At 31.5% G+C, this 14825-nt stretch overlaps 1 protein-coding gene across 1 annotated transcript in view; it reads right to left on the minus strand.

The window, feature by feature from the left end:
• The window catches only part of SPTLC3 (serine palmitoyltransferase long chain base subunit 3), a 188834-nt gene that overhangs the window by 120579 nt on the left and 53430 nt on the right, over positions 1 to 14825 (minus strand). The window contains exons 3-6 of the mRNA XM_003758184.3: positions 14164 to 14318; positions 13318 to 13466; positions 5355 to 5479; positions 2748 to 2841 (exon numbers count right to left, since the gene is read on the minus strand). Coding sequence (XP_003758232.1) covers positions 2748 to 2841; positions 5355 to 5479; positions 13318 to 13466; positions 14164 to 14318 — 523 coding nt within the window. The remainder of the gene's footprint in view (positions 1 to 2747; positions 2842 to 5354; positions 5480 to 13317; positions 13467 to 14163; positions 14319 to 14825) is intronic.

A 14825-nucleotide genomic window follows, 5' to 3' on the forward strand; every position in this document is an offset into this window, starting at 1 on the left:
ATTGGCATATTCTTTTATCTCCTTGCTATCAATCATAACTATCTCCTTTCGATGACCTCTTTTATCTTTTTTTTTTTTTTTTTTTGCTATATCCTATCTCTGAGCTTTTCATGCAGTACTTATTGCCTACACTCCTCATTTACTATTCTGCATATGCTATATGCATATATCCTGTCTTTTTTGAGAGCCTAGAATGTATCTTATCACAGTGTTTTTTGCTCTTATGCTAAATTGTTGATGATGCTGATGGTTAATAATATAAATCCAGATTTGAATAGATTCGACTGATTCAAAATCATGAAATTTTATAGCACATGAGGGATCTTATATGTGGCCTTTTATCACAAATATTTTCCTTTAAACACTGATATCTTCCTGATTATACTAGGTGTGGATATTAATTATAGAACAGTATGATCATAGAAGAAACAAAATCTCAGGTGTTCCTAAAATAATGGAAAAATGCATTGTAAGTATTAGTAGGCTGCTGGGTATTACCAGTGATGAGTTTAGTTTGCAGAAGAATATAAAAGACATTATCAGACACATGTAGAAGGACCAGGAATGTAATTAGAATGTGGATTTTGCAGGTAGATGGTCTGAATACTACAAAGGAATATCACTGAATTATTAAGAGAATTAGAAGAAAGTTTTGAGTGCATTGGATACATCCTCTGTAGAAGAGCTGTGTAAAATATGGATGGGAATCACCTAGGATAAGAAGGTACAAGTGAATTCCATTCTGCATTGGTAAAGGGAATACTATTATTTCATAAAATGCTAATGGATTCATTAGATATTGATGATAAACTTTTTACTTATAAAATATGGTAAAAATGAAATCTTTTTGGGGGGACAACAATCTACCAACTACTTCAGTTGATAAAACTAAACAATGAATTGAAAATAAATGTTTGATTTTGTTTTGTAGGTGGCAATTGAATTTCTTCATGGATCATATTCGTGGGCTGTTACCTCTGTTAGATTGTTGTGAGTATTGAGAGTTGATTGGTGTTAATATTTCATTGTCTTAAAATGTATAAAATTTCCAGGTAAAAAAGTCAGTAGAGGGTTTCCCTCCAGTGTAGTTATATATGCATTTAATGTTTATAGCTAATATTTACTTAGAATTGTAAGGTTTGAAAAGCACATTATAAATAAGAGAATTTCATTCTCTTAACAGTGAAGTAAATACTATTATTATCCTCAGTTTAGGGATGATAAACTTGAGTCTATACAAGTTGTTACTTTCCCGACATATAGCTAGTAAGAAAGGACTCAAAAGTATCCTCTAACTACTGTGGCTGCTTCTTGGTATTTGGGCAGGTGTGGGGCAACTTTTACAAAATAAATTGATTTGGTCATGAACCAAACCGACTTTCTATTTAGGCAACAATCTTTCATCTAATTCATAATGAACAAGGATTCACAATCTTATTGAAATATTACTTATTGTCTTTTTGATGCTTGACTTAGGAAAAGTTCTGAGCTTTTTTTACTTTATTTTTTAACTTTTGAATCACCTGTAAACCCTCTTGAGTTGCTTTTCATGGCAGTGGAATTGGAGAGAAGCCAAGAAAGTTAAGAGGACAGAAAAGGATGAAGGAAACAGAAGAAAAGGAGAGAACAAAAAGGGAAATTCAGAAGTATGTATTGGTTGGGAACTTAATTAGGATTGGATACATGTGGAAAATATTAAAATTTCATAGAATCTCATTTGAAACAAATCTCAGAGTTAATTTATTGAACTATCATTTATACATAAGGAATCCAAGACTTAGAGAGATGGAGTCTGATCAGGTAGGTTGGGGATAGAACCAGGACAAAAAGTTGAGGACACTTAACTCCTAGTATAATACTATTTCTGCTACATCACATTCCCCGCTTATAACAATCCAAAGAAGAAATAGGACTCTGTCACATTATAAGCAGTGTACCCTTAGCCTAAATATGTTCATTTCAATGTATGTCTATTGAGAGGCACATATACATACAGATACATAGATGTATATATCCTTTTTTTTTTTTTCCTGAAGCAATTGGAGTTAAGTGACTTGTCCAGGGTCAGACAGCTAGGAAGTGTTAAATGTCTGAGGTCAGATTTGAACTCAGGTCCTCCTGACTTCAGGGCTAGTGCTCTATCCACCGTGCCATCTAGCTGCCCTAAATATATATATATATATGTATATATATATATATATATATATACATATATATATATTTATAAATATAAATATATATATAAATATAAATATATACATATATACATACATATATAAATATATACATACATACATACACATATATCTATTCTTAGAAGTATATGTCAAGTAAGAAAATATTTTCCTTCATATTGTATCATAAAAATTTAACAAACATCAAAAATTTTCCAATTCCTAGTAAGAGTTCAGGAAGATTTATAGCACTGGACAATTAAAATGTGGTCTTAAGAGAAAATTCCTTCAGCACATTGCCACAAGATGACTAATGATAACAACTGTGGTGCTTATTTATGTAACATGTGTGTTTGGAAGCTTAAGGTGCTTCAGCCTTGAGGTTACTATGGAGCCTCAAGGCAGTTGTAGTAGCTGAATTTCAGATTTGCAGCCTGTAACTACTCAATTTTTTCAGTCTATTTTTGGAAGGAACTAAAAAATATAAAACTTCTTAAGGCTAAACAAAATTCTGTGTTCAAAGGACATGTCTGTTGGCCATACTTTAGTTTGCATGATTCCTTTTGTACTTACTGTTGTGTTTGTAGGTCCATATTGTTGCTCTTGAAAGTCTGGCTCCAAGAACAATAGAGGCATGATTTAATTCATCACTTAAAATCAGACAACCCTGTGAAGAAAGGTAAAAACATGATCAACATGATATTACAAAACAGGATCAAGATAAAAAATTATATTTGGAAGAAGCTTTGGAAGCCTATCTACTCCAATCCACTCTTGAACAAGAGCCTTCTATCATTCATTCATCTTTTGCTTGAATACCTTTAGTGAGGGGAAAACATCATTGACAAAGGTAGCCAAATCCTATTAACTCATAGACCATTAAATTTGAAAGAGTCATTAAAAATCTTTTAGGTCAGCTTTGTCATTTTATTGATAGGAAACCAAGTGCCAGAGGGGGTTAAGTTACTTGCTCTGGGATGAAACAATTACTGAGTGGCAGAGTTGGTACTAGAACATCGGCTTTCTAAATTTAAGTGCATCAGGGCTCAAGTTAGTCCATCATTATAAAGACCACCAACTGACTTGAATGTCTTTGTGGGCAAGACTTTGAGTACAGATAATCTTAAAATAAGCTGATTTACCTAGACAATATTTCAAGTACATGAATGACAGTTGTGACACATTTTAGGATTCTTTTGACTTATGTTGTAAAGGCAATAATGATGACCTCAGTAAGCAGTACCTTTAAGCTGCAACATGAAGAATTAAACTGATTTAGAAAGAGCTATTTAAAATTACATTAAATTATCTAAGAAGGTTGCAATGTCCCTTTCTCTAGAGATTTTTAACATTAAGCTAAATTCTTTGGAATGTTTTAAGGGGAAGACTATGCCTTTAGATAATGGGAAGAATCTTTTTAAGAGAGCTTTTAAATGTTATAATTCTATGATTATTAATAATATGAAAACCTAGTACAGCTTTAGTGAAAGTTATGTATACTTTTGTCTTCTTGCTATTTTACACAGAAACTGGGAAAAATTGAAACACATCTTCTGAGTTAACCCCTTTGTCTCTGTCAAGAATAGTTGGTATTTGCCCAAAATATTTGACAAGAGTATCTTGAGGAATTCTATCTTTTCCAAAATTTTCTTTGTTCATGCTTCTGGGTATGCTCATTTAGTAATAGAGTATTTTAGAAAGCTTTTCCCCTCAGTATCTACTTATTGTGTGTTACTCTGAATCATATACCAATAAAACTTCATTTTGTGAAGTCTTTAGCATGGCCAGGATTAGAAGATGGTAGCTGCTGAGATGCACATGCTTTTAGCAGAAAATTTTGCTTTCTGCATCATAGTATTTATTTTGTGATGTCCATTTTCTTCTTTTGCAGTGAAGCCTTAAAGCCTCAGTGGACAGGAACATAGGAAGTACATTTTATAAACCTTTTCTAGGGCTCACAGATACCTTGCCCAGGTCTGATCTCAAATATATTCTTAACTCTTGCAGAGTATTCTTGGGAGTTTATCAGTCTTAACATACTTAACAGATGAACATGTTTTTAAGATAAAGAATCATTTTCTGGTGAAGCATTAGAATGTCCCCAGTTAAGAGGGATGGGCCAATTTTTTGGCTAAAGTTAATATTTGTAGATGATTACTTACAAAATAAATTTTTAAGATTAACATTTATTTTCTAATCAATAAGCATTTATTTAATTGCCATTTTTCTTCCCCCACTGAGAAAGGGGAAAAAAAAATCTCTGTGATAAATATACAAAGTAAAGAAAAATAAATTTCCACAGTGACCATGTCCAAAAATCTATCACTCTAACTGTGAAAATATGTTTAGAAGAAGTGCACATGTTTTACCTATATTGGATTACTTGCTGTCTAGGAGAGGGAGAAAAATTTGGAACACAAGATTTTTCAAGGGTGAATGTTGAAAAGTATTTTTGCATTTATTTTGAAAATAAAAAGCTATTATTAAATTTTAAAAAATCATAAGGAAAAGGCACTCTAAGTTGAGAACTAGTTTTATTTCTACAGATATTTGCTATGTAAAATAATTGGATATTGGATGAAGAACAGTTCTGTCATATTTTGCTATTAAAATAGTATATTTTTACGTAAAAAAACAAAAACAAAAATGACTCTCTCATTTGGCATACTGAGTATCACCTCTCTGGTGGTAGGTAATCTTTGTTAGTGTCTTTTAGAATCCTGGCTCTGTTCATTTCACCTTGTAACAGCTCATATAAGTCGTCTTGCTTTCTTAGAAATTATCCCTTACATTATTTCTTATGAGACCGTAATTAATTTTTCATTAAATTTATCTGCTATATTTTATGCTACTCCCAAATTTGTGGATACCTCCTTACTTTCCAGTTATTTCCCACCATTTTTCGAAGTCTTTTGCTTAGTTAGGCAATTTATACCATGGTTTAGAGGCATGGAAGATTGAGTAAAGTCTTGTTATTTATTGCTGACTTATCACCCAGATAGAAGCCAACAGTTTTGTATTCTGGTAATTTGGAACCAAAAGTTATTTTGAAGACCAGCTATATTTACTAAAGGAGTAAATGGGCCCACTATTCTCACAGAATGGAAATCACATTAGTATAGCTAAAAGTAGTAAAAGCTATATTTCTTCAAAATAATAATGCACCATATGAATTCTTACTTTTCCAACCAATGCTGGAATATTCATTGAGTTGGTAGCAAAGCCCATCCCAAACACCATAGCAGCTTCTACTCCCAAAAACTGGGCTACCAGATTCTCCAATTCTTCATGTTTATCAATATTACCTAAGGAAGATAAAATATGTTACATTTTTCATTTGAAAGGAAGATATAGAAACAACATATATGTATTAAAGGACATTAGGATTTCTCCATATCTGACTGACAGGTTTGTAGCATACATTTTGGATTCCAAAAAAAAGTTCATTTGCTTTCTAAATACTATAATATAGCTGCTTTATGGTTTACTTTGAGACAACTGAGAATAGTTTATCATTGTCTCCTATTATTTTGCTCTATCTTAAAATTTTGATTCTGTGTCCAAAAGGGTGAAATAATAGTATATAATAGGCAAGAATATATAAAAGATACAAAATATTGTATTTATATCTATTTATATAAGTATAAATGAATAAATATTATCTAGAACATAGAGTGACAAAGTAGGTTAAAATATTACTGTTAATATATTTGTGTGTTATGCTAAACTATTTTCAACTTGGAAGGCTAATTTTAGTGGAATACATCAGGAATTTGTGCTTGATTATTTGTTGTTTGATATACTTTATCAATAATCGGATAAAGGTAAATAAGATATGTTTATCTGATATGCAAATGATATAAATTAGGAGGGAGAACTAACATTTAATACACTAGATGACAAAGGCAGTGTTCAAAAAATCTTGATAAGGTTATTGGGTAAAAGAGGCACATCATGGGGGAAGGAGCAGAATCAGAAAAAGTCTTATATAGATGCTAAAACTGGACATAAACTTTGAAGGGAGCTAGCAATTTCATGATGCAGAGGTGAGGAGGGAATGAATTCTAAGTATGGAGGACAGTCTGTATAATGGCAAAAATACTTGGATGCAAATTTTTAAACTGAAACTAGAAAAAAATGATGCATTATAGAAATCTAATTGGGAAAAGACCTTGGTGGCCACTTAGTCCAACATATAACTAAAAAAGAATGCCCTCTATAACATACTAATAAAGGATTATTCAATTTTTCTTTGAATAGTAAAGAGAAGGCAACCCAACACTTCTGAAGGCAGTCCTTTTCTGATTATTAGGATGTCTCCCCGAAATCAAACCTAAATTCTATCTTTATAGTTTCCATTCATTGAAATAGAACAAATCTCAGCTTTTTGGTATGACAGCTCTTTAGTTTCTTGAAAATAGCCATCAACTTCCCAAATGCGTTTCTTCTTAGGGTTAAACATAAAGTTACTGACTCATAGATTAAGTATTGGAAATAACCTCAAAGATCATCTTTTTCAGTTCCTTCATTACCCATGTATCTTTAACTCAAGCTATTTCAAAATAGCATATTGAAGTCCTCTGGGTGCATTCTAGCTTATCACATCCTTCCTTAAATATTACATACACACCTCTCAGATTGGCTAAGATGACAGGAAAAGATAATGATAAATATTGGAGGGGATATGGGAAAACTGGGACCTTAATACATTGTTGGTGGAGTTGTGAATTAATCCAATAATTCGGGAGAGCAATTTGGAACTAAGCACAGAGTTATCAAACTGTGCATCCCCTTTGATTCAGCAGTGTCTCTACTGGACCTGTATCCCACAGAGATCATTAAAAAAGGGAAAAGGACCCACATATGAAAAAAATATTTGTGGCAGCCCTTTTTTGTTGCGGCAAGGACCTGGAAATTAAGCCCATCAATTGGAGAATGGCTGAATAAGTTATGGTATATGAATGTAATGGAATATTATTGTTCTATAAGAAATGATCAGCAGAATGATTTCAGAGAAGCCTGGGGAGACTTACACAAACTGATGCTAAGTGAAGTGAGTAGAACCAAGAGAACATTGTACACAGTGATAAGAAGATTATGTGATGATCAATTCTGGTGGACATGGCTCTTTTCAACAATGAGGTGATTCAGGCTAATTTGAATAGACTTGTGATGGAGAGAGCCATCTGCATCCAGAGAGAACTGTGAGGACTGAATGTGGGTCATAACATAGTATTTTTACCTTTTTTTGTTGATGTTTCCTTACTTTTGTTTTCTATTTTTTCCTTTTTGATCCAATTTTTCTTGTGCAGATAATAAATGTGGAAATATTTAGAGAAGAATTGTACCTATTTGACATATATTGAATTATTTGCTATCAATGGAATGGGGTGGGAGGAAAGGAGGAAGAAAAAATTTGAAGCACAAGGTTTTGCAAGGATGAATCTTGAATACTATCTGCATGTATTTTGAAAATAAAAAGATATTATTAAAAATATTGTGTACAATAGGACATTATGGCATCTTTATAAATTTATACCTGCTAGTACATTTTAGTTTATATACAACAAGATAAGCATTGGCATGCCGTGCTGTGAGTAGCATTGATAACAAACTTCTAGAGTAACACAATGGCCTCCTACTACTTTGTGTCTTCATAGTGAATTTGCTTAAAGCCTCAATGTATAATTTATTTCATTATAGCATAGCCTAGGAACAGCTAGATGGAATACTAGTCCTGGAGTCAGGAGGACTTGAGTTCAAATCCAATCTAAAACTCCTAATATTTCCTAGCTATGTGACCCTGGCAAGTCACTTAACCCTAATTTCCTTGCAAAAAAATGATAATAATAATAACATAGTCTGGAGTCATATGACAAGGCAATTTAATATTCAAAATTGGAAAGGAATAACAACATAAACAAAATATATTTTATGTAGTAATAGTTTTCAAAGTGCTTTTATATACTCAAATACTCAAGTGGATATTTAACCTCATAGATTTAGGAATTCTCTACTATGATGAAGGTAGTAATCCATCTCTACTTATTCATTCTCTGTGTTTATGTATCTATATCTGTATATATACATATATATATATTGCTGTACATACATATACGTATATGTTATTTCCCTCATTATATTGTAAGCTTCTTGATACAGGGAATATATTTTCCTTTTTTGTGTTCCTTGCACTTGATACAGTGTCTGGTATATAGTAGGGACTTAATAAATATGTATTTATTGATTATATGACTCTCAACCTTGTCCTCCCAAAAGGTCACAACATTTTCTTCTCACACAGTGATACAGACTCTGACTATGCCATGTGACTAGCCTATCTTTTCTGTTATACAATTCCTTGATGTTACTACTTCCATTTGTTAGAATTTTATATTGTTTACATATTTATATGTTACAGCCTACTCATATTTCTTTCCTTTGTCCTCTGAGTAATGGTTAATTTTTGTTCTTTAAAGGAGGTGATGTTCCAGGCCTCGATGCCATACATATCACTAGTAAAATGTTTGTTTTGAAAATATGAGCCTTTTGCTTTTATGGAAAGCTTGAGTGTTAATAAAAGTGCTTTGCAGCTTTCCCAAAAGTAATTTAGATCACTCTCTTCAACTTTGGGTTTAGCTCACATTATTTATTGTCTGTCCCTGATAAAATCTTGGACATGCTCAGGTGTATATTGAAATCGGTAGCCATAGATACTTTTCATGCATTGTGTAGATAGAAAGACCAAACTCCTTTGAATAAATTCAGATATTTCAGAATGGTTCTGCTATATTTTGGGAATTGATAGAAATGTCATCCAAAACAGAAACACCTAGATGACTTCATTAATGAAGAATCCTTCCTCGAATTGGATTATGCATTTTGACTCTTCTGTCACAGAGATGATATTTTTATCATGCATACATCTCTGTTTTTATCTTCCCCGATATGTATTATCAGAAGGTTATTGAATAGGATTATTGTCTTTTTACGTCTCTGGGGAATTCTAAATGATACTTAAATAGGAGACAGCTTGTACTACAAGAATCTATAAGGTATTTTGTCTACTAAGTTGAATGCATTTTTGTAATCAACACATAAGCACAATGAAATTTGATATTCTCTACACTTTTGGTTAGTTGTGAGATGGTAAAGATATGGATTCTTGTGGAATGTTATTTGTAAAGGCCTGCTTATCCCTTACTAGTAATGTCATTAGTAACTCTCTCAATTCATGTATAGATGACCCCTCAAAGATTTTTAATAAATGAGAAAGTAGGTATATACATCTGTTGTTGGTGTTCTTAGTTACTTTTTTGGGGGGTGTCAGGGCTTTTTTACTCAGGGCTTTTAATATCTCAACTCCCTCAGGTATCTTGTGTATTGGTCTTTCAATGTGCTCACAATTATAGCACTTCAGTACCAATATTCTCTGTGAATACATGATCTAATAATATAGCTTTTTTGTCTTTATTCTTTTTTCATTTGCTTTATTTGGAATCTATTTATTTCATATTTAAGGTGTCCCAAAAATCTTAGTGCAGTTTTAAGTTAGAATAGCTTATTCTAACTTAAAACTGTTCTAAGATTTTTGGGTTTTATTATATTACTCAAAGTTTCAAGAAATATTATTCCATGGGATAGGTTCCAAATGTGGTAGTTTCACTGTCCTTGATGGAAAAAAAGCAGTTTGTTGTATTTTTATTTTTTGGCAATTTTTTTTTTCATTTTCTTGTTTTGTTTTACAATTCTCTTTTTTGTTTTCATCCTTGAATGTCATTCACATTAATTTGCTTAGTTTATATCTTGCCAAGATTTTTTATATTTGCTCTACATTGCTTTTTCAACTTTGTAAGATGTTGTTCATAATTGACTATCATACTTCTTCATAAGATTTTATAAATAAATTTATATTTTAATTCAGCATTACACTTGCCAATCATTTGTCTTTGGCAAGTAAGTAGAATGTTTGTTGACTAGGGTCTTTTATGGATTGAATAATATTAATTGTATATCAAATCTTGTTCTCATGACTCATCTTTCTTCTTGTTTATTAGGAATTGTAATCTTAGGACAGTTAGTGCATAGACAGATGACTAAGAAATAATTTCCATATCCATTATGAATCTTTTCCTGTACATTAAAATGCAGTAGTTTTCATTTGCTGTTACGTTATTGATGGTTTATATGTCCATTGCCTATCAAGTCTTTTTTTTTTTTTATAGAGGAAAATGTTCATGATATAGAGATGAATATGGCTTTAGTATAAGCTACAATTCTTTGGTCTGTCTTTTTTTTCCCTTCTAGAGCCATATTTTTCCATATATTTCTTTATATCCTTTTCCCCACATTTAGGTTAAAAGTCACCGAACATTAGATAATACTTATTTAATTTGGCAAGTCTTATATGGTTCTTCATAGAATTTATTTACCATTTTGTTCTTGGCAATTGATGATGGGAACTGGTAACTGATAATTTTCCATAGTGTTTTTTATTATTTTTGCAAATGATTATCATTAATACTACAATATGTGATGACTAAATATCCCATGAAATAATATTTCTTGAAACTTTGAGGAATATAATAAAACCCAAAAATCTTAGAACAGTTTTAAGTTAGAATAGTTCCCAAAGCTATTCTAACTTAAAACTGCACTAAGATTTTTGGGACACCTTAAATATGAAATAAATATAAAGATAATGTAAAAATAAATGCAAAATAATTAAATGCAAGGTAGTTTGAGAAGAAATTGTTGAGAAAATCAGGGAAGGCTTTATATAGACAGTGGTGTTTGAGTTGTATCTTGAAGAAAAAGAGGTGAGAAAGCCTGGGAAATGGCTAGTACAAAGGTACAGAGACAGGAAATGTAGAGGCCAGTTTAACTGGATCTCAGAATCCTGGAGAATGATTAATAAAATGAATTTGGAAAGACATTTATTTAGTGGTGACAAGCAGAATAATTACCTACTTTTTAATCTTCAAAATCTAGTCTGTTTTAGTAGAAATTTAAAATGAAAAGAGCCAATTTTTCAATGGGTTTGCCAAATTTTAGTTTAGAGAATATTGAATATACTCTAATAGATTAGGAGAAGGAGAAGTAAATTGAAATGGAATATTAAGATAGTGTGCTAAAAGTTATTATTGGCAGTTTGACTAAACTCCTATTGGAGATATATTTATTCAAACAAATCTGATCAGTAATAGTAACATGATAGAGCTTCATATTATGATATATATGTATGTGTATATGTATATACATATATATTTATATATATTGACTCTATGTTAATACTATAATTGTACTGATTTTTATTGACATGAACTTTGTGGCCATTTGGAGAATTAACTAAATTAGTATAAAATACATTAAATTCTGGGAATGTTTTGGGAAATGACATTAAACCAGTGGAAAAATAAATAGAATGAACATGGTTTTGCTCTCCTTTTCACTCAGTGGTGCCCATTAAAATGCACATTTTATCTGTATACATAGTTATATAATTTAGTTTTAGTTGGTACATATTATGTATACTTTTGATTAATGTTATTCATTCACTTTTAGTCATGTCTTACTTTTTGTGAGAAAGACATTTTTGGGTTTTCTTGGCAAAGATGATGGAGTAGTTTGACATTTTCTTCTCCACTTCATTTTACAGATAAGGAGGAACTGAAACAAACAGGATTCAGTGACTTGCCAAGTGTCACATACTAGTGTCTGAAACTGGATTTGAACTCATAAAAATGAACCTTCCTGATTCCAAGCCCAGTGTGCTCTAAATTGGATCACCTTTCTGCCTTTGATTACTTCACCTATTGAAATCCTTGTAGTCAATAATCTTTAACTTCAAGGTTTATGCATGAGTTTCATATTCATTAATCTGATAAATCCCTTAAAGGCTATACCTGGGTTCATGGATAAACCTGAACCTTTCTAGACTATTCAATAAATACATCACAGAGGCATTGTGTTATGAGTGTTTTATCATGAGTGTTATTAATAGGACAAGTGTTGAAATAGATGTAGGATTAAAGTTTGAGGATTCTGAATTATAATCTTAATTTTGTCATTCATTTATCAATTATATCGGGGAAGTTACTTAACATATGAATCCTCAGTTTACCCATCTGTATAATGATAACACCTCTCTTGGCTATATTAAGAATATTGTTTTGAAAATTGAATAATGTGGGACAGCTAGATGATGTAGTAGATAGAGCATTGACCCTGGAATCAGAAGGATCTGAGTTTAAATCTGGCCTCAGACACTTAATACTTCTTATCTGTGTGACCCTGGACAAGGTCAATTAACCCTAATTGTCTTGTAAAACAAAACAAAACAAAAACAAAAACTTGAATGATATGAAACAATATATAAATTGTTTTGCAAATCTTAAAGCAATTAGTTGACAATTATTTAATAAATGATTACCCATAAGGAGCTTGCATCTAATGGAAACAATAGGTGCATGTATAGGTATAAATGTAATAAATATAAATACAAATAAATTCAAATGAGTTAAATATTACAGAGCTTGAGAGGGAAGACACTAGCATCTGAGAGAATCAAGAAAGGCTTTACAGATAAGATAATTTGGATGCTCTATTGGAAAGAAAGAAAAAGAAATCTTTGAAATGGGGGGAAGAGAAAGTACATTCCAGGCAAGGGAGTGTCAGCACCAGTTATGGAGATGAAGTATGGTTTATATTACTCTCACATGTGAAGAATAGAGAAGGTGAGTTTGACTGGATTGCAGAGGATAGTAGGAAGGGGTTAAAATATTATACATATTTTAGTAATGATATTCATATGATAACTAAAATCACATGAAAACCCAAATTTGTTATTATTATTAACAACAATGAATATAGTAAAAGGTTCTGGAATTGCCTCTGTACATATTTAACTCTTAATAAGACAGGCTATTTTAGTTAAAAGTGAAAATGACAGAGAAATTCTGCTTTTTTTGTATTTTGTTACTCTAAGCTATTAAAAAACATAATCAATAATGTGTTTGTTTGCACGGTATTTTGCATTGTGAAAGCATATTTGCTTATGATTCTCACAACTCTGAAGTAGATGAGGGACACTAAGATGACAAGAGGCAATAGAGCATTGAGTCATATTTTAAGTTGTACATACCCATTTCCTGTCTGCTGCTGCATACACCCACTCCATATTTCTTTAATGAATTCCTTACTGTTGTCAAACTTTCATGACTATTTTCTGCAAAGCCGAGATAATTGTAAGAACCCATATTAATGACATCCTGGATAATTTTTCCAGTAAACCTAAAATGGATAAATGACAGAGCAGGGGGGAAAAAGGTAATCATTTCATTTCAGGAACAGATAAATATGGCAACATTCAAATTCTGGACTATTTCAAACTTGGAATCATTGCAATTATGACTCAGAGTATCATTTAAAGAATAGTTGCTCTTTTTATTTTCCCCTAAACTCTCTTTTTGCCACAATATGTTGCATTCCAGTGATGGGTAAAATGAGGCTATAATTAAAATTTAACAAGAGGCTCAACAATTTTTCAGGCACAAAAAATACCCTCTATGCAAAAAAGAATTAATACCTAGCTCTTAAATTTTCCTGAATGTGCTTATAATCTTTAATAATCATTAATAATAATTTTATAATCAAAATAATCTTTAAAGAGATTTAATTATGACCATCATTGGAATCTTAGGTGAGAATGCACAGATGGATTTGTTTCCTGAAACCAGTACATAAAGTACATATAGGCATAGGAATAATTTCAATTTTAGTATAAATCAAGGTGCTGTAGATTATTTAATCATAGTAAACCATCCATAGACCACATATGGAAAAGAGAGAATGAACTGACTTGAAAGCAGAACAGCTGGTTCAATCTTCCTTTGTTTAATGTTGTATGTGTATGTGTATAGCAACGAAAAGGATTTTCTTTCAAACTTCTCAATTGAGGATTTCTCTCAATGTTTCCAGACTAACTCACCTAAATGTCCAGTTGTAATCATCTGTCACTCGTTCCATCATATCAAATGTTGGCCCTGGTACACTGCAGATTGGCCGATTCCAGTTATCTCTGATTCTCATATAAAGGTTCCTTGTAAAAAAATTCTCAAAATCTTGATACAGAGGCACAAAGTTCTGTAGTAAGAGAATTAATTAAGCCATGATATATTTTTTCTGCTTTTTTAAATTAAGGGAATATTGGAGATCATCTTGACTAACATGTTTATATTGTTCCTACTATATAAGAACAATGGAGGATTCCAAAGTAACATAAAAGTAAGTTACAAAGTAACATAAAAACAAGCTATATTTTAGAGAGGATTTTTGCTTAAGTGCAGGTTGTACAAGATGATCTCTGAGTCCTTTTTAACATTGAGTTTATGAAAGGAGGATTTTGGTTCTACAGAGCTTACAAGAAAGATAAGATAAGATATGAAAACTAAGAATACAGAACACTAATGGGGTAAATACCAATTGTAGAAGAGGAGAGTTGAAAAGAAGAGATCATTTCTATTTATGATAGGGAATTTCTATTTTGATGTTGTTGATCAATTTATCATCAAATTAACATATTCTATAGCTATTGTGCATTTATTCTGTGTTAGGGTTTAAATAATAGTTATCAGTGATTCCATTAGCCTC

Source organism: Sarcophilus harrisii, chromosome 2 (genome assembly GCF_902635505.1).
Source record: "Sarcophilus harrisii chromosome 2, mSarHar1.11, whole genome shotgun sequence".
Lineage (NCBI taxonomy): Eukaryota > Metazoa > Chordata > Mammalia > Dasyuromorphia > Dasyuridae > Sarcophilus > Sarcophilus harrisii.